General features: G+C 37.5%; 1 protein-coding gene across 1 annotated transcript; it reads right to left on the bottom strand.

Annotated features, from left to right (window-relative positions):
* On the bottom strand, positions 1 to 24,860 carry LOC148202754 (uncharacterized). Its single transcript, XM_088110702.1, is given in 29 exon segments — positions 1 to 286; positions 289 to 375; positions 904 to 1,087; positions 1,800 to 2,659; positions 2,662 to 2,710; positions 2,806 to 3,329; positions 3,553 to 3,682; positions 3,763 to 4,874; positions 4,877 to 5,224; positions 5,227 to 5,421; positions 5,424 to 5,681; positions 5,684 to 6,034; positions 6,037 to 6,294; positions 6,297 to 6,781; positions 7,291 to 7,562; positions 8,723 to 8,943; positions 9,791 to 9,931; positions 9,934 to 10,053; positions 10,701 to 10,742; positions 10,745 to 11,038; positions 11,041 to 12,138; positions 12,141 to 12,199; positions 14,539 to 14,653; positions 14,656 to 19,800; positions 19,803 to 20,111; positions 20,114 to 20,516; positions 22,482 to 22,570; positions 22,573 to 23,204; positions 24,325 to 24,860. Coding segments are annotated over 29 exon segments (14,223 nt in total). The 5' UTR covers positions 24,660 to 24,860; the 3' UTR covers positions 1 to 179.
* Positions 24,861 to 25,230: the final 370 nt, after the last annotated feature.

Below are 25,230 nucleotides of genomic sequence, written 5' to 3'. Positions count from 1 at the left end.
TTGACAAAACCTTTTTTCATTGAGGCCAATATACAGAAAAAAAAAACCAGCAGTACCCATTTTGGGGCTCAATCACAAAAGATGATATTCATGTCAGAGTCCAATGCAGCCAATTAATCATTTGAAACATTAATAATTGGCGAATGGAAATCTGAGGGTGTCCAAAAGCAATGGAGAAATTATGGACGATAAATTCTGATAGCTTTTGTAACCTGAAGCCGGCAAAAAGGACATCTGGACACTGCAGAAGAACATCTACGACACAATACGTGACCACAAGGAACTATGTTATATCAACCTCAGAACTCAGACAAATCCGACAAATCCATGCTGCTTTCGCTGTATCAGCTTCTTTTGTTGTCTTTTCAACTTTTCCTGTACAATGTATAATGTTATTTCAAACTTATCATAAAGGTTAACTCTAAGAGATATGCATTATAAAGCATCAAGGTACCTACTTTAGTTCAATCATTACTGCGTCCTACGCTATAAAAGTAAAACTATCCCCAAAGCTTATACAACTGTAATGCAGCATAGATAGAATTTTCATTGCTTCAATTGATAATTAAAAATGGATACCCTTTTGTCCCTTGTAATATCTGACTGCACCAATACATACATATGTAAGAAAATCGTTGGTAGATAAGTTTAAGGAGGAGTTTCGTAAGTGGATATCCAAAAATTTCCAACAAGAAACCTATGTTTAAGATATCAAAAGTTTCAAGTGCGATGCGTCAAACTAACAACGGGTTCATATGACATGCTCAAATAAACCATAAAGAGTTTTCAAATGATCGTGAAATTAGAATGCCAACACGGCAAATTACCATTCAGAAAGAAAAATATTAATAATGGTATAACACAACGAGGCTATGAAATCATCGAACTAAAAATTAAAATCACCAACCTGCTCTAACACAAGAGCTGCCTGAGACTCTCTTAGATTTTCTTGCAAATTTAATGTTCTTTGAAGTAGAGCCTGCTTCTCCACATCCATTTTGATCCCAGCAGCAGACAGTATTTCATTGACTGCCTGCACCAGTTCCGCAGATGAAACCTTGCCAGACTGCTCTCTCACAGGCTGCACCTATTCACAAGAAGATACTTCTCATTCATTTAAGAAAATTGACATGAGCAATACAAAATGAACCAACAGAATGTGATAGAACTCTCAAGATTTATGTTAGGAACAAAGGCAGAAATTAAGCATAGAAGTTACTAGTAAGGAGAGAAGGGGGTTAGACAGTTAGGAAGGACTAAATTAGGCAGTTATAACACCAGTTAGGCGGTTATAATGCCTAAGTTGGTTTTCTTTTAAGGGGGAGCGTGTATGGAGGTTAGTGGTGGGTATTTTATTTTGTAACAGGTTCTGCCTGTGTAAAGGGAACTTCTTCCCTTGAATGTAGTGAATGTTTTCTGTTTTTCCATTCCAATAAAACACTGACTACCTTGTTGGTGTTAAATCTGTGTTGTTTTTCTTAAACTGAAATAGAGCTTAGGTTTCTTGTCACCAAAAAACCTAACAGAAGGCTTATTTTTAAATGGTAACAAGATATGTGACAGTTAAAGGTAGATAGCATTGAGCATAAGCCACAAACTAAACAAAAAAGTTTCTTAATTTCAAGCTTTTGGTTTCATCCCAACCTTAAAAGCTCCAAAAATATCTCTCATTTGCTGACACATTATTCATGCGTTAATGGAAAGCATAGGATGATGGATCACAAATTGCAATGCCTGTAATAAATGCAAATTTACGATACATGATACTAGTAATTAGTGAAAAGTTCCAAGGGATAAACCTGAGAATAGCTTTCTCCCCTTCCTGAGGAGCTCTCTGGGAAATCAACACTGGGCATGTTACTACTCAATAAAGGGCTATCATGCACCAGTGTTTCTTTTAGAGGACTACTAGCTGATACACTCTTAAATGAAAATACTTGTGATGAAAGGAAAAATTGTGTATCCCCCTGCGCAACTTCAATTTTAATTCTGTACAGAGCTTGACCTGCAGATGGTCTAACATCTTCCCAAACCCTACCATACTTCAGCTTTTCACCTTGTTGAGACCGCCAAGCTACTATTTCACCAGAATAAAAGGGCCTGAGTGGATGGAACTGCACAAGACGTGCATCCTGTGGCAATATTTCCTTGCCAACCATATTGCTACTCCCATTTATAGGTTCAACTTCTTTCTTATCAGAGCAGAGTTTTAAAACATTAACAACAGCAATCTCAGATCCTTCAGGACAACCAAATAAGGGCCCAACAGGCAATATGATTGGAGAGCCTAATACCTGACTGACTATAATGGCAATGAGATCAAAAAGAGAAATATAAGTTGGTGGTTCAGCAACTAGAATACAGGATCTTGATTGGTTCAAAAAATAAAGAGTTTGATGTGCAGAATCATTCTTCCACCCAGGGATGCTAAAATCTTTGCCTGCACGTGTAACATCTACAAAATTGGGCAATAGCAGAAATTTTGTTTTAAGACACTTAACAAATTGCATCTTTTCCGCAGTAGAGTTCAATATGCATTCTATTGTATCTAATGAAAAACTATTGAATGCAGGAATGTAACTGCCCATGCTTTTAACAATGGTCCAGACAGCAGTTTGAAGAGACTTGCTCGATAACTTCTGTTTGAGGGTCACCAGAAAACAGACCCCAGAGAACCCAAAGTCTGTAGTGCGTGATCCTCATCTAGTTCCTGTAACCAAACAGAAACATTCCAGTAAGTAAAAGCCTATAGCAGACAAAAGTTAGATAACAATAAATAGGAAAATGCTCCTGAAATCTTGATACCTCTACGACAATATCAGACAATTTTTTGATGCCGAGCATGATACATACTCTCTCAGGAAGATCTGCATGAACAAATCTAATCCTGGAAGTATCAATACATTTTACATATCGAGAACCATAAGAATCCACATAGACACAGGATCCTGAATGAACAAGTCTGCAGCCATCATCTGGAACTATGGCTTCTGATTTCCAGTTTGACCCATTCAATGTGTTCCCCTCAACAATTTGATCACAGATGAAATTCAAAATTTCCATCACTGCACGGAGCTCATTGGGGTTTAGTCGCTGATATCCACAAGCTTTCTGAAGATGTAATAGAAGACCCTTTGCAGCAGAGAGTGTTAACATGTCCTGGAGTCCCAAATCTTTAAGAATCTTTACAAATGGGAGATATGCAGTAGGAAGCTCAAAAGCAAATGGAGACAAATTTATCATCAGACGAGCAAAAAGAGCATCAGCAGTCACAAGGCGCGTTCCATTTGCAACAGGAAGAAATGCCACTTTGCGTAGCTCTGCCACATCTGCAATAGCACAAGTAATTAGAAATTCCAGTAACAACCTAAGCAAACCTGCTTAATCAAATGAACAGAATGATTGGAGGTTCACAGGAATATGGTAAGCCAATTGGTCATATATTAAGTGCATTGAGTAAGAAGAATCAGAGATAAATACAAAAAACATATCAGTCACACCCTTTCTACTCAACCCTTAGCAAAATGGAATAACATGAGAATAGAGAAGAACCTGAGGAAGAAAGTGAATCCCAAATTTTGTCTAAATATTTCAAAATTTCACAGGTACATTCCTCAATGTTCATTCCTGAAGCAATGGGCCAATGAGCAAGAGTGTCTTCCCCTCCATTTCTCCCAATTACCTAGGAAAAAGAAAGCTAGCATAAAATACATGTAGGTAAGTAATGTAATATAAAACATAAACCAAAAGTATCATTTTTACTTGCAAGTGCTTCAAAACTGTACAAAAAGCAGGAGGACTCCGTAAATGCAGAGGCCCCCACGAGTACTCTGGAGGAACAGTGTGTTGTTTGGAAAGAATAGGAGCACAACTCCAAGCCAGAGGCCAATCTTTAGACAAAATAGCTTCATTATACGAAGCAAGCACCCTCTTGCAACCGACATTAGGAAACCCCAGTTCAGCAGGTACACATGCAATCTTGCTAAGAAGATCACAGAAGTTGTTGCTAAAGAAAAGAGCAAAGTTGGAGAAAACAAATTCAACTACAGAACCTCCTAATGCCCACACCTCTGGTGAAACTTCAGAATGACTGTTTATTATGTCTGTCTCAAAATCATCCAAATCACCTGATTTCATGCACTCAATTCCAAGAAACTCAACTCTTTTGGCACATTCAATTATTACCTCTACCTCCGTAGCAGTCCGAAGCCCAAGTTTCCTTAGTATTCGAAGCCACCCATCTGTGTTGAACCTTTCTCCTGGAAATTTTCTTCTCTCACCAAAGAATATAGAGATTAAGATAGCATCACCAGGATCAAATAAATCTAATGGTTTCAACAGATCTGTCGAAAACTCATCAGAATTTCTAACAAATTTAGTTTCTTTCAAAGCTTCAACCACCAGCTGATCTGATTGAAGATCATGCCAATTTTTAAAAATATGTATTAATATTTCCTCCTGCTCATTCTGAGATTTTCTTTCAAAGCCGGGTAAGCCAAAGCGTACTAAGATCTGTTGATCATGCAACTCCAGCACTCCAAGGGCTCGAAGAAATGAACTTTCATTTGAATCAGTGGCACATGAAAGACAACGCTCGTCATATGGTTTTAAAAATGAATTTGAAGGGATCATGCATTGATCTTGACCTTGCAACTTAGTATAAGAACCAACAACTGTTTTATATATTGGGACAGAACGCAAAGCTTCAATTTGTTCGTGGGTATAATGAAAGTCATTGGAGAAGAATTCATCAGAAAAGAGTGAAAAAAGTGCATCGCAATTTGAAGTTGAGAGATTAGTTGGTTCAGTGAAATACCCAGCTTGCTTAGCTGCCACAAGTTTGGATGCAATGACATGGCCCAAAGATTGACCGACATAGAAAAACAATTGCTTGAAGCAGCACAATCGATAAATGCCTCATCAAATATGGGTATGTTACACTGGTTTAACATTGGCAGTAACCAGGGATAATTGGTTTTGAATCTTTCAAAAGCTGAAATATAGGACTCTGCTAAGTCAGTTTCAGAAGTATTATCCCTTGGCACCCTAACACCACTCACATAACTTTCAGCAGATTCATTTTCTGAAATCCCACTTGTCGAATTTGAGTGCTCCAAAAGAGGAGGAATGAATACCAGATGCCGCTCTCTAACACGGCACAAGACTGGTCTACCAAGAAATGCCGGAATTAGGGGCCAATCAGAGAAAAGGGATAATTCTTCCTTGAGCCCCTAAACCTTTTCCAAAATGTTCTAATCCATTCAGGTGAAGGACCCCCTTGACTTCCAGAACTAGGAAGTTTCTCCCAAGAAAGCCATGGAGCCATATTCGATCCCATTACATGGTTCACCCAATCTTCATGGAAAATTTGTTTCATATGATTGGCCAGTAAATTAAGGGAGAAGTTTTGCAGCTTTATAGAGACTGGAGGGTAAAATTAGAAAATATGCCACCTAAGAGAGGCCTGTCTATTAGTTTAGAATGAATAAATTTGTCTCCCAAGGGAAGCATCAATGACTGCTGCTCTTTATTCCCAATCCAAAGTTCATTTAAGCCCAACTTTTTTAAATTGCTAGTTCCAGTTGGAAATGGTAAGCCTTTGAGTTCTGAAGCAATTAATATGAACTTTTCGTCCCTACTTTGACCAATGGAAGTCATAGCATTACTGTAAGACCCAGGGCTCCTGATCTACCAATGTCCTCAACAACACCCCGACCAAAATCAAATAAAGCCTTCCCTAAACTTGTCATCATTTCCAATGCATCTCCAGAACTGGCTTCTCCCCGAGTAGTGGAGCCTGGAATATTACGCTGAAAAGAAGTGATTCTGTGGATATCAATTTCTCGGGAAAAAGCATTGGAAGTATCAGGATCATTATCTTTGGCTGAGGTGGATGACTCTGCTTTCTGAAAATCAGACAAGCAATATTCAAGAACATCTATATACGTGTCAACTGATTGCAGAGTAAATGGCTTTGAAGAAACCTTTAGGAGATCCCTAACCATTTTTGGTCTAATTTCTCGCACTGAAAAACGACAGCTTGGATTTCAGTCACCAATTCCCACGGTACTGAAAATACAGGATAATGCTCCTTTACAAAGCTGCAAACTGTAGCTGGAAGCAAATTACCAATCAATCCATTCCCCGGCTGTGAAAGAAACATGCCTTCGTCAGCCTTGACCAAATTTCCTGAGTACAGCTGCCATACTGGAAGGTCAACAATACGAGAATAAAATGGATGTATTACCCGGTCTTTAAGGCATTCCCAGTCTGCTTTAAGACAACTCTTGGTGGACTTGGAGGGTTGTCATCATGATTAGCTTGTTGATCAATCAGAACTTTCCTCTCACAAGATCGAGGCCAGAAGGAGTAGATTTGATCTCCATAAGCCTTCAAAGAGCGACTGATTGCAGAATAGGCACTCGAATCAAATAATGAGCTTGGAATATCTCTTCTTAGCTTCTGAATCTCCAAAACCATTTCAACATAGGAATCACATACACAAGACATCACCTCTCTGTTCCAAGATTCAATTAATTGATTTCCGGCATCAAAGTGTCCCTGAGTAGAAGCCCCTCTGTCTTGGTATTTAAAGAGATAACGACCCGTATTGTGACACACAAGAAAACAACCTATGATAGTGACAGGTAAGTTTATACAACCAGACAAAGGAAGAGGGGCCATAATTGAGCTCCTTGAGAAATCATTGGCATGATAGCCATTGCTGGATATAAGTGCTGCTATTCCAGCAACGGGAGTCAAGTTGTATGCAAGATACCTCCTGAACAGAAAAAAAAAATTGAATTTTGATAGATATTACCAAACAAAACAAAACTTTCATGAGATAAACATAACATATGGAACATAAAACTTCAATCATTACGCTTGAATGAGTTTCAATATAAACTAAGACTTCTTTACTGTCCTTCCAACTCTAACTGAAAAAGAGGAATAAAGAATGAAAAAGCTTCAGTATGAACCCTCCCTTAAGATCAAGACAAAGAAGCAATGTGCAAAGCCAAGGAGTTTTTTGCAAGAAATAAAGAAACCATGGAAAATAGCTTCCACATTCATAAACTTCTGTGTTTTCTATGGCTCTTTTGTATTTTAGAGAGAAAAAGTGCTGGATGCATCCTCAAACTGCGCCATCGATAAGTAAAAAGGTTTTTAAGTTAATAAAAGGAAAATGGCAACCAAGTTATTGTAAAGCATTGACACAGATCATACAAAAGTTATTGTAAGACATCAACATGAGTTTTTGACATCCATGCAATTCAAATATAACCATACCGATCAAGAGCCATATTTCTGGTTTGCCCAGAACCCAAGCTGAGTGCAACAAGCCATCTATCAATGACTGTAGTTCCTTCTGAATATAAATTCACATCAATTACATGCATCTTTATCATCGCATTGGAGCTGCTAAATATTCTTGATAATTGAAACTTTCTCCATTTCTTTTCAGAAAATGGATTCCTCAAAATAGAAGATGATGGGTCAATGCTTATAGAAAAATTCCGCCTTGGATTAGAATGTCCTTCTTCCCACGTTGATATGGATACCTAGAAGAAATGCAATTTCACTCTGGCTCAATAGAATCATGAAAATGTTCCAGACAAGAGTCCTCTCATATGGTAGAAATTACAAGTAAGACATATTAAGTATACAGGTGTTTTGTATGAACAATTTTCTAACAATAGTAGATGATAATGAGTTCAATAATAGAGATAAGCCATCCACATATATAAATAGACACATGCACATGCACCAAGAATCATAATTACTTCTTGACTATTTCTTCCCTAAAAAAGTAGTCCTTGATCAGATCTGTAGTTAAACAGTTAATTAGCCATGTAATTAGTACTTGTTAGAATATGTATTATATATATGTAGTTGGTATTTAATGTAGGTGTTAGTAGCTGTACATATGAGTTGCTGACGAAGAAGCTAACAAATTAACAGATAGCTAACTAAATCCAACAGAAAATCTAAAGGAGTTAACAGTGAAATGCAAATATAATGTAAAAGCACTTATACATAAAGTTCCCATCTCTAATATATGGTATGGATAAGATAGACTATGGAGCATAATAAACGTGTGAGACTTCCAACTCACTTAAAACCAACAACTTTCACCTTTAACTATTAGTCCCTTTCACACATTGTAACCTCACCCCACTGGAAGACTTTTCTCCTACATTTTCCCCATAGACATTGCCAATTTTTGGGATCTTCGAGGGAACCATCAGCGAGATCTTGACTAAAGAGCTAGGAACCAACCTCACAAGGCACCAAGACACCACTCTATACCCAAAACCTTAATAGATGGGTATGTGGGTCTTTCTCCATGTATATTTGCTCATCTTCCTCCTTTTCACCTCCCAAATCACATTTGAACACTCAAGTGAGTTCCTTCCTCACATTGTAAGTTTCATAAAAAACCAAATCCATTTCCCCCCAAAGAGCATTAGATTTTCACCACATCAAATCACCAGAATTTCTTGCTTGAATTTGTCACAACCTAATCTAGCATGCATGGCTCATTCACATCCCATAAACCTCAACTCAACCAAATACCTCCAAACAAATATTTCCCCACATTCCATGTGAACATTTAATTCCCCAAGTTCTATCCCGAATCCCAAAGAAAATCTAATTTCAACCTGTTAAATCCCATTTGTTCTGCCTTGCTGCATGAAGAATAGAACAGTACTAAATTTACCTGTAAAACTGACTTCAGAAACAGGAGTGCTCTAGATCCATGCTTCATAAATATGTCAATAATATGCCTTATTCTGTTTGATCCAAGGTCAGGTCCATCCTTCAAGCAATCAAATGATAAAGGCATCCGAATAATGGTAGAATCAGCTAATGACCACAAGTCAGTCTGCTCAATGAGCATTGGACTAAATTGATCACAAAATCGTTGAGTCAGATCATTACCTGCAACCTCAAGAGTAAACAACTTTATGTTCTACAATTGTATAGGAATTTGGCTATTAGATTTCAAAATTAAATAAGAGAATACTTATGAACTTTTATTTTATAAAAAAATACTCCACATAAGGGAGAAGTACAAAAGTAACACTACGAAAATGCATATTAAAATAAACTTAAATCAAGGATACTGATACCAAAAGGCTTTCCAATCTTGAAGCATAGCCAATAGGGTACCTCTCATAAGTAACCATTAACTAACACCATGAAAAGGATCAAAGAATATTACTCAAAAAACAAAAGTTTTGGAATTGCTTTACAATTTAGGAACAATTAACCTTTGCACGACTAACCATGACAATAACCAGCTACTCACTAACCACTGTTTGAACATTATTAACCAAGTCAGGGATTATTCATTCCAAAAGAAAAAAATAATTTAACAAAGATTTTTGCAAGACAAATAAAGTATAAACTTTGAGGGCTTCAATGAACTTGACGGACGGGTAAAGAGAACAGAAAATATTTCAATGAACTATTGCCATTAGTCTTGCATTTTCTCTTCTCTGACTTGGCTCTGTTATTGGGAAAATGATACTTATACGACTTTTTAACATTTTGGTATAAAAGCACATGATACAAGTTGTGTGCTCTACAATTCTCCAGTCAAACAGTCCCTACCATCTGACATAGTAAACTATGTCTGCAAGAGATCAACCTAGAGTACTCACAGTACACTTCCAAAAGTTATCAGTAGTAGAAAAGTGAAAGATAGTAAATGGGTCTGAAATGGAAAACGTTAGAAACTATTTAATTATTTTGCATTAACTCAGATGATTAGCGCACAGTATACCTATCAAAGAAAACATCTTTGCTGACGGGGCATTTGCCAAAGGTGTACCAAGTACCAAGCCACGAGGATCAAACATATAAAAGAAGCCACCAGACATGACTGAGAGAAGATCACAGATGGAATAGCAGCTAACCAATCCAAACCATAGTTAATTGTGTTGCCACGCAATCTCCATGGAGGACGGAGCTGGAGATTACTAAATTCCTCTCGACTCAAGCAAGCACCTTCGAAGATTACTACAAGGGCAGGCCCTTGGAATTCACCTGTATAAAGAAATCATACCATGTTAACTGCAATTTAGAAAAGTAATCCAAAACAGCTAAACACAGTATGGTCATCTCACACTCAACAGAGACTATCTATGGGTATTCCATAAGTTAAGCTAGCCAACATTGGCATCCAATGATATTTGGAAACATTGTAAGAAAATAAGTCCCTGTGCACACATCTAATTCTGGAGTCTGAGGATAGTCAGGATAAGCAGCCCTAACAATCTAACCCACTGAGCAGGGAAGTTGTTTCTAGGACTCGAACTTGATGCCACAATGCACAATGCAGTAACCTAACTGCTTGATGAGAAGGGAAAATTCACCTAGAGCTCTAGAAGAACATCCAAACATGATACATCAATCGAGAAATATCCTCCTATTCAATGAACCAAGTCTTTGGTAGTCCTTTATAAAAATTTATGGTTCAAGTAGGTTGACTCACTAGGCATGGTGGGCTGGAAGGGCAGCAGCCCATTATCTCTCCACTATAGAAAACCAAAATTATTGACTACTCTTGTTAGCCAGTGTATCATTCCTCCTCACATGACCTCCTCGACAAAAATAACAGTCATTTTGTTGAAACAAATGACTATACATTACCTAAACAAAAATATCCAAATTTTCTAAAACATAAAAATTACCTAAATTGTGCTGCAGCAGGGATTGGCGAGGATGTTCCCTTTATCATAAACCAGGTGTAATCTCTTGGCTTGGCAGCAATCTGCCAACTCAAGAAGGTCAAACAACAAAAACTCATTGTTTCCATACAGCGCCAAAAGTTCATTTACTTTATTGTAGTCCATGCAGGGCAGATCTTTAGTCAAATCATCACTGACTAAAGAAAGGCATCGAACTGACTGTACACCAAGCTTGTCAGCCAAATCATTGCCTATAACTGGATGCACAAAATGTCTACCAATAAGGGAGCTGTTTTCCAGCCAAGGTGCATCATTATATACAAGATCTCCTGCTTGCATAAAACTCCAAAATCATTAGGAATCAACAAGGGACTATCAAAAGTCTCAAAAAGTGGCTTCTCCAAGCAACACTCTACTATGGCTTCAAGGACACAATGGACAAAATTTAACTGATCTGTAGACAGAGGAACCCCGTGCACATCATTCTGCAACCTTTGTAATACTTGAAGATAGTCTGAAATACCAAAACTCAATCTAACTCCCAGCTTTATCAACAAATCTTTATACTCTGATAGTTCAGATGGAACAACATACAAATAAGGTGTAAATTTTACAGGTGAATCAAATGCCAGTGCATTTTGTGATACAAAATCATCACCAATCCAAACCCATGAAGCACCATCCAACCCTGCTTTCAGGTTATTGATATCCTCAGTATTAATAAATTCCTGCAATTTTGAGTAAAGGTAAGGTATTTCCTTTTGCAACTGAGCTTCAAAACTGGGATCCAGCAGTGAATTTATCTTAAGCTGCTGATAGGATTTAGATAGCTCAACTAACTGCCTTGTTAAAACCCCAACATTTGGGCAATCCATCCACCCAAGTTTAGTTTGTAGATATGTAGTGTCACATTCACCATCTAAAATAAACATTGAGGAAGATACCATCCACATCTGTGATTTAGGCCTCACACTAGTAGGGGGTGCAACAACTTGGTTATTGGATTTTAACCACGGAAGTCCCATAACAGCTGGATTAGAAATTACTGGACACCAAGAGATTAGCTTCAATTCAGACCAAAATTCTTCTTCTACCATATCAAATGCTGAGCTGCTACAAAATAAATCAATATCAGTCAGGTAGGTCTCTTCTTTAGGGAAACCATCATATACAAAAGCATCATCCGTTATGCTGCTACTTTCCAGAGCCACACCACCTTGTTGATCATCATTCTTACTTCCAACTTTATTTGAGAGCTTATAGGCTAATGTATCTAAAAGATGCAGTAACTCTCCACCATGTTTGGAGGCATCAATGTTCCCAGAATCATGCAAGAGGCTAACTGACCTAGCACAATCAAGCAAGCCAGTAAATCCTAGAGTTGTCCTAAGTCCAAGGCAAACTAAAGCATCCAAAATTTCGGGATCAAAGAATTTGTCGAAGGAAAGAAAGCATTTCCATGAAGCATCTTTTTAAGGTGAGGAACCCGAGGATCATAAAGCCTGCAATAACATTCTAGTCAGCAATCCAAATGTCAGTTTTTATATAAGTAAAACACTTAATCAAGAAGCTTAACTATTCAAGGATAAAACATCAGTACAAGAAAGCTGCAGCTGAAAATTCAGTGTTTATTTACATAAATTACTTGAAACAATTTACAGATGCTTTGATGTCTAATTACAATTATATCAAGTAACTATCCATAACTTGTTTTGATCTTTTTCCTTCTACACCAATCTCTATCAAAGGTCTTAGCCAGTATTTTAGTTTAAACTCAAATCTATCACCACCTCAACCATCTGTAAATCCAGTGTCCAGTACTTCCCTCACATCAAATTTTGGTGCAACACCCTCTATGTCTACTAGTGTTAGTTCATCTTCTTCTGAATTAGTATCTCCTATTGCACCTTTACTTAATACTCATCCTATGCAAACTCAACCTAAATCTGGTATTTTTCAAAACAGAGTTCATCCATCCTTGTTATCTCATTCTAATCCTACCAGTGTCAAACAAGCTCTTAAAGATGAAATTGGCTGGTTGCATTACTACAAGAATATGATGCTCTAATGAAACAAAAGACTTGGGATCTGATACCCTTAGCCTCTAATAGAAGGGTTGTTGGTTGTAACTGGGTTTTCCAAGCAAGGAAAATGCAGATGGCTCAATAAATAAGTATAAAGCTCATCTTGCAGCAAAAGGTTTTCATCAAGTCCATGGTTTTTAATTTTCATGAAACCTTTTCTCCAAAACTAAAACCTGTTACAATCAGAATTATTCTTATTATTGCTCTCTCTCATGGGTGGCAATTGCTTCAACTTGATGTCAATAATGCCTTTTTGAATGGTTATTTTGTTAAAACAATTTATGTGCAACAACCACATGGTTTTAAAGCAAGTGATAAATCTCTTGTTTGTATGTTGAATAAAGCACTCTATAAATTAAAACAAGCCTCGAAAATTTGGTTCAATCATTTACAAACTACTCTTCATCAGTTTGGTTTTGTTAATAGCACTAGAGATACCTCTCTTCATCTACAAATGGAATCAGATGTTGTCTACTTTTTGGTTTATGTTGATAATACAATCATAACTGGAAGCTCTGTTATTCTCATTCAGAATATTACAGCCAGACTTCTACAATTTTTTCCTTGAAACTTGGTCAACTGAACTATTTTCTTGGCCTTCAGAACAAATATTTATCTGATTATTCTATTCTCATGACACAGACAAAGTATATAAGATACTAGTTTCATAAAACACATATGCTTGAATCTCATTCAATTTCAGACCCTATGATCTTCAGTTGCAAGTTGTCTAAACATGGTGCTGATCTTTTTTCAAATCTTACTTCATATCATTCAGTGGTTGGTACTTTGCAATATGTCAATCTTACTTGGCAAGAAATTAGTTTTGTTGTAAACAATGTTTGCTAGTTATGGCTAACCTACTTGATTCTCATTCGGCTATAGTTAAACGCATTCTAAGGTACCTTAAAGGAACATTGTTTCATAAATTACACCTTCAATCTTTATCACTGGGACATTCTATATCTTTGAAAGCCTTTTGTGATGCCAATTGGGCATTAGGTATTGATGATAGAAGATATGTCAGGAGCAACAACTTTTCTTGGTTCTAATTTGATATCCTGGCAGTCTCACAAGCCGCAAGTTATTGTTCATTCCAATAAGCAAAATATAGAAGTTTAGCACAAACTTCTGATGAGCTATCATGGATTACTACGTTGCTTATTGAACTGCAATTTCCTTTTACTACAACTCCTTTTTGTGACAGTCAAGGTGTTGTCTGTTCTCATAATCCAGTTTTTCATAATCAAACTAAGCACATGGAGATGATGTTTTCTTTGTCAGAGAGAAGGTTATGGCCAAGCAACTATTATTTATCATATTCCAGCTCTTGATCAATAGGTGAATGTTCAAACCAAGACTCTGTCTTCAACTCGTTTTGTGTTTCTTAGGAGCAAAGCAAGTCAGTTTGTATAGTTTGTGGATGTATTAATAGTAAGTTTTCTTTGAACAGCTATAGGTTTATTTGTAAGCTACTTTGTACGGCTTTTAGTTCTTATATAGCTGTTAGTAAGCAGTGCCTATAAATACATCTTGTACTCATACCTTCAGATGTGAAAATACATAATAAAAATTCATTTCGTGTTCAGTTCTCTTTCTCTCTTTTCACTCACAGTTCAGTTAACCGAAGAAAAATTTATTCTGGTACTGACCATTTAGAAGAAAAATCACAGAAAATGCATGCACCTTAAAATACAATAAAGGAAGATAACTTATTGATAGATATTGTAATTTTATTTTAAAAAATAGGATATTACCTTGATGGTTGTTGCCAAGATCCATCGGCTGCCTGAACAAATTGGGCACACGAGAATGAAGACTTGAGAGAGAGATCCTCTTCAACCAAATGCTGCACGTCATGCAGAATGGCCAAACAAATTCTTGCCTTGAAACGAACTCTGACATGTGATTGAAAATGTAATCCTTGTAGAATTCCACTTTAGTTGGTTCTTTCATTCCTAAATACCTTTTCATAATGACTCGCTCTGTTTCTGATTCAGTTCTTAAGAAATTATCATTTAAGAGATCTTCACAAACACCAGTAGGACCAAGCCATTTAATAGGACTACTCAAACTAACTAGTTTTCTGCTTTTGTAAGACTCAAATATTGGAAGGTGTTTGATGATTTCAATATGCATGTCATCAATTTGCTCTTCGGAGAACCATTTTGTTTGGAGAATAAAACTTCTTAGTTCATGAAGCTCCCCTTCAGATACATCTGTAAAGATCCCCTCAATCTTATGTGGTTCCAAAGCAATAGCCAGAAACACATTTAGTACACCTCTTGCTGTTGCTGACTGCACAAAGCAGTCCAATTTAGGGTGATCCAATAACAGATCATGTCTCAAGAATAAACATCCAACCTTCACTAACAAAGAAGACATCTTCTCACTCCATCCATCATTTCTTATCACATTCAACTTTTGTGCTAACTGCATCAGGCAGTCATCCCCAACTGGCAATATAGGCCACTTAGAAAACATGATAAGATCATCACAATATGATTTCAGATAGTTCCACAGTAGTTGCAACCACTCTACACTTGGTTGGCCATGAATACCAGGAGTCCAACTTACTTGCCGAGCATGTTGCCACTCTACAGGAAGTAACTTCACAAGAAGTTTCTCAAGCAACTGGCATGACAGGAAAGAAATGTTTGTTCCATCCGTTTCGGCAATGTAACAAAGTTTTCTATGAACTTCTTCAGGAATAGCACAATCTACAAGTTGATGAGGAATATAATCTTTCAGAAGGCCGTATTCATCACCACGTGCAATGTAAACTCTTTCTCCAGCTCCCTTCATATCAATTGATGTAAAGGAACCATCTGCAACTGGTAACAAAGGCAAGCCGCATAGGGCATCAAACTGCAAGGATTTTTGCAAGTCATGTAAGCAATATTCAAGAGTCAATATCATTGCATCCCTGTCTTTGAATTCGCGCTTCCTTCTGATTAAAAGGGTCCTTAACAGCTTAGGAGTCATAAAATGCAATGATGGACAGATTTCCATAAACCTTTCAGAAAGTGACTGTGGAAGAGTAATGACAGGTAGAGAAGCCCCAGACAACGCTTTTACAAGCTCAGCTGCCTTGGGGAAAGTAAAATCAGGAAATATAGCATGTTTGGTTGAAGTCCACTGTCCTCCTCTAGCTTCTGTATATAATACACGGAGATTAAACTGAGCAACAAATTGATAGAGTTTCCGCACTGCTGATGCCCAAGGTTCTAACCCTAATGTTGTTGGCCATAACGAGAAGAACAAATTGCAAGGGCCGATCTCTGATGCTATTTTCTCAAGCAAACGACCATATGCAGGGGCAACAACATTTTCAAGGAGGAAAATATTCCACTCTGAGCGTTTTCTTCCACCTCCAGCCATATCAGAACCAAACCAGATATCCCTGCGATTTGATGACAATTCAAAGTATGCATTCACATGAGCAGGAAGACCAGTACTGATTGGTAAAGGTAAAAAGCAGAATGCACGACCTTCAAAATTCTCCAACTGATGATTAGGCAAACTAACACTTTGAAACAGATCAGGAGAAACCGTGCAATCATTCTCCCCCTTTGAACTTTCAACCATGTCAATTTCAACCTTGACAGAATTCAAATATGCAGCAACACATGCCCATGGAACAAAATTGTAATAGCTACTATTGGCTGTTTCAGATCTTTTCTTTTGAGCATTCCCATCACCTAAACATTCTGTGGTTATCCAATAGTGTGAAGTACGAGATGATGTGCTTTGTTCAGTAATTATGATCTTCTGGCATTTATAAGGCAAATCTCTGCCAATGGATAGACTTAGTTTCTTCAGAAACTGAACTCTATTCATTCCAACACGTCTACTTTCCTTGAAGAAATTGAACACATCCTGGGCTTCAGCAGATCCAGTTTCAGGCTCACCTATACAGGTTCTGCATACACGGTGCAGCAGGTGCATTTCATTCATTGTTCCTTCCTTCACAAAAATAGAGATAGATTTCACATTGCGCAGGAAAAGTAATGTTTCAGAAACAACCTCAGAAAAAGAAGTAAAAAGAGATCTGACATCTTCAGGTGTATAAATTTCCTTTTTGATTTGGCTCCGAGAGGCAACACCTGCACTTCTAAGAGGGAATCGAAATAATGTACCAGGAAAAGGATGTTGCAAATCACAGCCAAAATGTAGCATTGGGGAAAATTGGTCAGGAAATTGCTCCAAAATCTTTCGTCCCACAAATTTAATTCGTAAACCAGGGTGTGAAGGAGAAATCCCAGGCAAATTACTGGCATGGGGATCAAACATTACAATATTTTCTCCCGAAACAAACATAGGGATGTCAGTAAAGTGATAGACACAATTAAATCCTAGTCCAAATCTCCCAATTGCAAAAGCCTTCTCAAGTTTACTTTCTTGACCAATACGCGATATTGCATAAAGATCTTGGGGGCTAAAAACTGAGTCATTGAAACAGTATAGAGCAGGACCTTGCCAATCAGCCATTTCAGGAGAAAGAATAGAAGAAGTCCCATAGTGAGAATTATCCAAAAGAAATATTACTTCAGAAGCTCCAGCATCTTCTGCATTTTGTACCAGCTCAAATAGGGTCCCAGGTCCATCAGCATACATTTCAAGTATGTGCTTGAGCCTTGTAGTCAAAGCCTCATGCTGTCCAAAAGCCTCAGCAGCTCCAGACAGGCCAAAATTCATTGAATCTGAGCTCTCTGCCAGCAACATCCGACGAAGAGAGCAAACTCCAAGCTTTTCTGCTACATCATTAGAAATGTTTCCATGCACAAATTTTTGTACTGTTTTCTTTGCATTCCAAGCCACATTTGGAGGACTGCCAAATGAGCCATTGGAATCATCTGAGCCAAGCAACCAGGGGGCATCATTATAAACCAAGTCACTAGCAAGAAATAGTCTACCTGACACATCTGGCAGATAGAGCTGGACTTTTTGTTCATAATGGTAAACTTCAGCTAAATGATGCACTATTAGTGTGACGGCCCTTATCTCCTGTGTGTCAAGAGGAGATGATCCCTTTCTAACTGCCATCCTATGAAGAATATTAGCATAATCAGCAGGTTGCAAGAATTCACGAATACCAAGTTCAAGAAATAATTTTTTGAAAACTGCCAAATCAATTGGGATAACACGAATATATGGAGCCAAATGAAGAGGACCATCTAGGACAACTTCCTCAGAAGTTGCAAATCCATCCCCCACCCAAATCCATCGACATCCTTCAAGAACAGCTTTTACAATCTCAATCTCATCTGAAGACATCATTCCAGTCAGTATTGAATATATTCTCGGCATTGACAGAGCTAATTCCTGCCTAAGAACTTGATCAGACACAATCTCATTATTTTTCCCAAGCTCCAGTAACTGTGCAGCAATTACACCTCCTCCAGGTGGGGACATCCATCCTAGACCATACAATAAAGCTGTGGAAGAGCATTCGACGTCCAATATCCGCATGCTAGCTGAGACAAGCCACAAATCACTTAGTGGCCTTACAAGTTTTGGAGGAGCAACCATTGATGAGACAACTGGCCATGGTAATGACTGAAAAGGGTTAGTGACTAGAACTGGGCACCAAGAAATCAGCCTTAGGTCAATCCAGAATTTTTCAAGATCAGATTTTGTGTTGCTAGACCTAAAAGCAGTTGTTGCTCGTGATAATATTCTGTTAACTGCTCCTTTATTATCAACAACTTGATCAGGAAGCCACTTTAGTGCATTAACTTCAAGGTAAGAGAAAAGCACTTTCCCTCTTAAGTATGCCTTTTGTTGATCCTCATGCATCAAACGCTCGATGCATCGAGCACATTCTAAAACAGTATCTGGAGACACAGAAGTTCTAAGTCCCAAGCCTCGTAGAATATTAAGTATTTCAGATTCTCGAAAAGCACCAGCAGGGAAATTATCTGAGTCTTCTAGTAATGCATATAGTTCTTCATTACAAGGATCATACAAAACTAAAGGACACTTAAGACCACCAGTGAGTGTCGGTATGAATTTCAAATTTTTCAATGAGTCCCTAATATATGCATCTTCAAGGGACAAAAGAGCCAAATTTTGTAAAACCGATAACATTATGCTATCCCGAACATCAGCTTGCAACTCGCTAACTCTATTAAAAACATGTTGCATGTAAAACTGTGCTTTACCCATTCTCTCGACTCCATAACATCTCGACAAAATATCCTCTTCAACTTTCGAGGATTTGACCATGAACTCAATGCCAACCAGAATAATGTCCGGCACATCTAATGGTGGTAAGTACTTTCGAGGATTTTCTAAAGCAGAAAATTGGAAATCTTCAGCAGACTCTCTTCCGTAGACTCTAAATATAGGTAATCTCTTGCAAAACCTTATGCTAAATTCATCCATAGAGGGTCCAACATACCATTTAGGATCAAGAAGAAATCTCCGGAGTTCATTTCTCTCTTCAGTTGCTAGACTATCAAGTGAAGCATACATAACTTCAGGACTTGAAACTGCATTAAATATTGATTCCAAAACACCTGTTGCATTGTCATCACATACATAACTAGATATATCTGGATGCTCAATTACATAATTTGGATTCAATATATGACATCCAACTTTCACAAGGATACCCTGTAACATATCAGAGATTTTGCTTCCATTGATCATTTTCAATTGTCTAGAAGGTCTTAACAGATGCCCTGATGTGGAAGGCAAAATTGGCCAATCACTAAATAGTGGTAATATTTCAGTGTGCTTTCCAAGGTATTGCCAGAATAGCAGAAACCATGATGATGTTGGCTTTTGACAAGAGTCAGGGTTCCAGAACACTTTACTTTTATATTTCCAGTCACCTGGCATAAATGCAGGGAATAGCTGGGCAAAATGGTGAATACTAAAAAGAATGACATTGGTTTTTGAGGACATCGCAATAGCAGATAGTCTGCTTAATATATTGGGAGGAATGTTCTGATCAATTACTCTATCAGAAACCAGTTGCATAAGCTTGTATTCTAATTCATCACAAATGAATAAGAAACTTCTTTTGATGCTTCTGAAAATGATGCAAAATTGCCATTAGCCAAAGGAAGTAAAGGAAGATCATAAGCCTCTTTTCCAACATCATCATCAACCAAGTCCTCTAGGCAATATTCGAGCAATAGAAACCTGTACTGTCTGCTCAAATAATTAAGTCTACCATTTTCCCTAAGAAATTGGCGTACTGTACCAGGTGTAACCACCTTGCTTGAGCTATACTGTAAAAGCAAGTCAAACAATGAACTAGGTATATGCACAACTGGCATTCCCAGCTTCATCAAAGCCAAACCAAGGTCCTCACTTCTGGAAATTTTTCATCATGAAGAAAGGCTTCACTTGGTGATACCCAACTTCCTCCATTGACATCTGAATACATAACTGTAGCATGACCAATACTTTTGTATATTTGTTCAACCAATATATTCCATGGCTCTTCAAAAGTGCCAGTAGGCCACAAAGAATAGTAAAGGTCTGTTGGGCCCAACAATTCTTTAATACCAAGTAGCATATGCATAAAAGTAGGAGCAACAAGATCTTCCAGAAGAAGCCTATTCCAGGTAGAACGAACTTTTCCACTTCTATCCATGTCATCCCCAAACCAGATGCCACGATTTGATGAGACCTCAAAGAATCCATTGACTTGTACACTAAGGCCAGTTCTAACAGGTAGTGGAAGAAAACAGAAAGCCTGACCAGTCCTAAGAATATTGTTCTGTAAAAAAACACATACAGCAATAAGAGGAATGGACAATGTATATAAACAAAGAGTTCCAAAAAAGCAAGTGAAAACTATAGTGTACACTGCATTTGTTCTTCTATGAAAAGGGTCAAAAGTTGTGTCAACTTTCGTATAATAAGTTAGATGCAAGAGAAGAAGGGTAACTAGGGAGAGCTTCCCGGTGTATCTTGAAAACCTGGACGACCAATCACCTTTTCACTTCTCTGATTTGAATGTATGAAAGCATTAGTATATTATTCAATTAAAAATGGCTCAATCAATTTAATGAATTTACTTTTGTTCCATTTTATTTTCCTTTTTATCTTTCTATTAATTTTTTTATGTATGATTAAGACATAAAAGGGTCTTTAACCAAAATGTTATTTTATTGTGTCTTCTATCCTATATTAAAGGGTTTCAAATCTATCCCAAAAGGATTGAGATACAAATTAAAAGGAAGAAACATTTTTCTCTTCCCCTGGTAGTTCAAACCACAAAAACCAATCTCTCCTTTCAGAGAATGTTTAGTTGTCTCTCATTCTCAGTTGCACTTTCAAATACCTCTTGGTAAATATTAATATGTATATGATTTAAAATAGTTGACCAAGCCATGTTGATATCAGAAAATAAATCTATTCACTTCATTTCTGTTAGAATCTGTTTTATTAGCTGTATTATTTCTGTTAGGATTTGTGTTTTATTGTTTCCTTATTTAGGAGATTATAATTACAGTATATGATGGGGATATCCCTGAATCATAGGGATATGGTTGTCTAGGAGCTATTATTATACTTCCTAAAATAGCTTTCTAGCCTTGTATGTGTAGATTGTATTCTCAGCATAAAAAATGAATTATTCTACCCTCAATTATAACAATTTCGGTCCGTAAGAAGGTTAGTAGAGAAAAGTTGTGTAGAGAGATCCAAAGCTTGTTAAGAGGCACAGGAATGAAGTATCTCATGTAATTGGAAACAACTAACAAAAAATCTTGAAAAAGATCTCCATTTTGTACCAAAAGCAAATCATAACACTATCAGTAGAACAGTAGGTAGCATTGTATATGAAGTCAAATAAGATAGTTTCAAAGATTGGAATGCACCATCACTCCGACATATATACCTAGAAGGCATTGTTATAGTCTACATTGCCTGTAAAAGATTAAAGTTCTATGATCAATAAACTCCTACTTTCTAAATGAAATTGTGCATGTGATATCTTTTCATAGGTAACTTTATCACTTTGATCATATTCTTATTTACACTGGGACACCTATAAAATAAAAGCAAGTTCCAATGGACGTATCATACATCATGGAAAACATAACATATCATAATAAATTCACCATGATGGCTATTTGTTGTAAGCAATAAACTAAAAATAAATCTAGAACCACAAAAGCAATCAAGAATTTAAACAATAAACATACCACGAAGATGCAGTATCCTACAAGAACAAAGGGAAAGAAAGGAAAGCAAAGGACCAAAAAACATACAAAGTTGTAACACATCACGTATAGAGCTCTAATCCACTTGATATCCTATTAAAGATACATCACTGATCTAAATGCCAAATCTAGAACACAAACAAGAAACAGCCTCATTGCATTTTTCTCTGAAACAACCACCCCATTGATCTCCCAAAACATCTGACCAGAGGAGTAAACTCTTTTCAAACTCATTGGACGAGCCCAATAACCTTTTATACTTCAAACAGAGTTACATGCTTTACTTTCAATCATCAATTGGAGTCAAAATTAATTGGAGGGCTGGATGAACCAAAATGTTCGTAAATGGTCCACGCCTTTCAACTGTGTTCACATCCACACTAAGATGACAGTTAATAATGGGGCAGAACCAAAAGCAAATCCAAATTTATAGTAACAAGAATTCAATGTGTATGCACGGGAGAGAGAGAGAAGAGGTTGGGGCAACAGCAAAAGGATAAGATATTGAAAATTACATTCGATAAATTTTCAGAAATGCATGCCGCAATTGATGCCCATGGCAGCAAGTGAATGTCATAATCTTTTGATGCAGTAGTAGCAAAGAGCCAATCCTACTAGATGCTGCGGCCATGGTTTGCACCACATAAAATCTCTCGGTTTGCCTCTTAGCTTCATCACCACTTATTCTCTCACTTACAAAGTCCAACTGAAATGCATCCATTTCAGCTGTAGTATTTAAATGCTTAGACAATCTGACCAGTGCCTGTCGATGCCAAACTGTATCATCAGATACTGAACTGACAGAACATGAATGAATTTTCTTAGGTTCAGATTCTCCAACATCCCACAAATACATTTCAATGCACAGCACACTCTTAAGAAACAGAAGTGCCAAAACTCCTTCTTCGAAGAGTTGAACAAACATGGAGGAAATGTCTTCTGGTGAATATGCTTGCCTTGAGAGCTTACTTCTGACTGCCTGGTCTGCATTTCTCAAAGGAAAACGGAACAGTGTTCCAGAAAAAGGACTTTGCATGTCACAACCAAAAGCACAATATGGGGAAAACTGGTCCCTGTAAAAGGAGAGGGCAGATGAGCCAGTGAAATCAATCCGCTTCCCGGGATTTGCTGCAGAAACTCTTGGAAGATAAGCACCCTGAGGATCAAACAATACAACATATTTGCCGCTCACAAAAGAGGGAAGATCTGTCAAATGGTACACTGAGTTGAAGCCAACCCTAAAATGTATATGCAGAACAAAATGACAACAAGAATTAGAGAAATGCAAAGAACCCAAACATCAGGTTAATATGACTTTTTTCCAAAAAAATAATGATAGACGGAGAAAGGGAAATTGGCAACTGGCAGCGTTGGTTACTGAACAAAATTACAATTTTGAAAGAGTAATGGTATAAAAACACTCCTATAAATCAAGCACCTCATTACCACCTATCCCGTCTCTCTATCTCTATCTTCCTATCATACCTACACTTCTCTCTTTTAACTCTCTTTCTCTCTAGATGTGAATAACCATTTAAGTGTCCTAGGACAACTTTCCTTTTCTTTTTAAAAATGAGTGCAACCATATATATAGGTACACTAAATGACAAACACTAAAATGAAGAACATCCCCCATTCAGTTTATGAATAAAAATCATTATGGCATTCTCACACGTCAATCTCATTATCAGAGCCTTTACATTGCAGTACAGAAAGTCCAGCTTCAGTTCCGACAGTTCACTCGCACATGAAAGGGAAAAGATCAACAAAAACAAACCTTCGCACTACATTTTTACATTCTCACAAAACACATAAAATACTAAAAGCATTCATACTCTCCATAACTCTATTCATCAATCGTCAACGACCACACATCACTTATCTCACCATAATGTCCGGTTACAACTACAACAAAAAAATTTAACAAACGTACTATATTTTTGAAGCTGTCACAGAGCACGCATAAGCTAGAAAAAACAATCAAAATTCACAATTATACAACTCCTTCGTCAATCATCTAGAACAAATCACATATCACTTCTCTCACCATATTTTCCAGTTAAAACTGCAACAACAAAAACTTTACACCAAAACCAGTGCACTACATTTTTTAACTTCTCACAAACACGCATAAAATACCAAAACCACTTATAAAAAAATAGAACATAACAACACAATTCCGTTGTCAACGACCACACATCACTTCTCGCTATATTCCAGCAACAACTACAATTACTTCACACCTAAATCCTTGGATTGAACCAAACATCAACACAAAAACAAATAAACAACATCAATCAACATAATCCCAGTTCAATTGAACAAGTTGGATAAGACCGCGGCGAAAAAAGAAAGTACCCGAAGCGACCGGTCTTGGAGGCCTGTCCATGCTTGGCGCTTCCGCCGATCTTGGAGATGCTGACGAAATCGTCCTCGGTGAAAACGGCGTTGTTGTAGGCCAGCAGAGCGGGTCCCTGCCACTGAGCAAGAGAGTTCGTGAGCAGCGAGTCGCCGCGGTGGGTGCGGCGATCGAGGCAGAGCGAGACGGTGGTGGCGCCGGCGTCGTCTGCATTCTGTACGAGCTCCTTGAGGACCGTGGTTCCCTCCGGATAGTTCAGCAGAACCTCGCGGATGCGGCGAGTGAGATCAACCGTCTGCCCGAAATCTTCTAGAAAGATCGATTCCGGAGCCATTGTTCTACGGCGCTCGATTGCGCATACGAAGACTATGGTATTCCGATGATGCGATAGGTTTTAATTTTGATTCAGTTTCATCGTCCAAGTAAAAAGAATAACAGAAAGAGAAAGAGAAAAGAGAAAAAGAGAAAAGGAGAGAAGAACTTTCTTTTATTCTGGTGATTTTGTTGTCAGAAGAATTTCGCGGTTGTTTTCGAGTTGTTGGGTTCTCTCTTTCAAGAGACTTGAGGGGTAGCTTTTATTTTATTGACGGTGATGTTTGCTTGCGTGTCATTACGTTTTCAACTTTTGGAACTGGTCTTCATTTCTAGACAATGACGATAGAGCTACTGGAAAATTCATGTGGTAGCACGCAGACCTAAACCTCCTTGTGTCACAACGCTTGTGACAGATATTTTTTTTTTAATTTTAATTATGTTTTATTCACTCCCTATTTTGAATTGGAATGTACATCTTTGGTGTGAGAGAAAGTCTTTTTTTTTCCTTTTTCTTCATTTAGGATTGATATAAACTTAATTGAAAATATCATATTTTTCTCATTTCCTTCTCTATGTTAAATATAATAATG

The sequence above is a fragment of the Vigna umbellata genome, chromosome 3 (assembly GCF_029865625.1).
Source record: "Vigna umbellata cultivar VRB3 chromosome 3, Vumbellata_1.0, whole genome shotgun sequence".
NCBI lineage: Eukaryota > Viridiplantae > Streptophyta > Magnoliopsida > Fabales > Fabaceae > Vigna > Vigna umbellata.
This window is presented reverse-complemented; position numbering and strand designations above follow the sequence as displayed.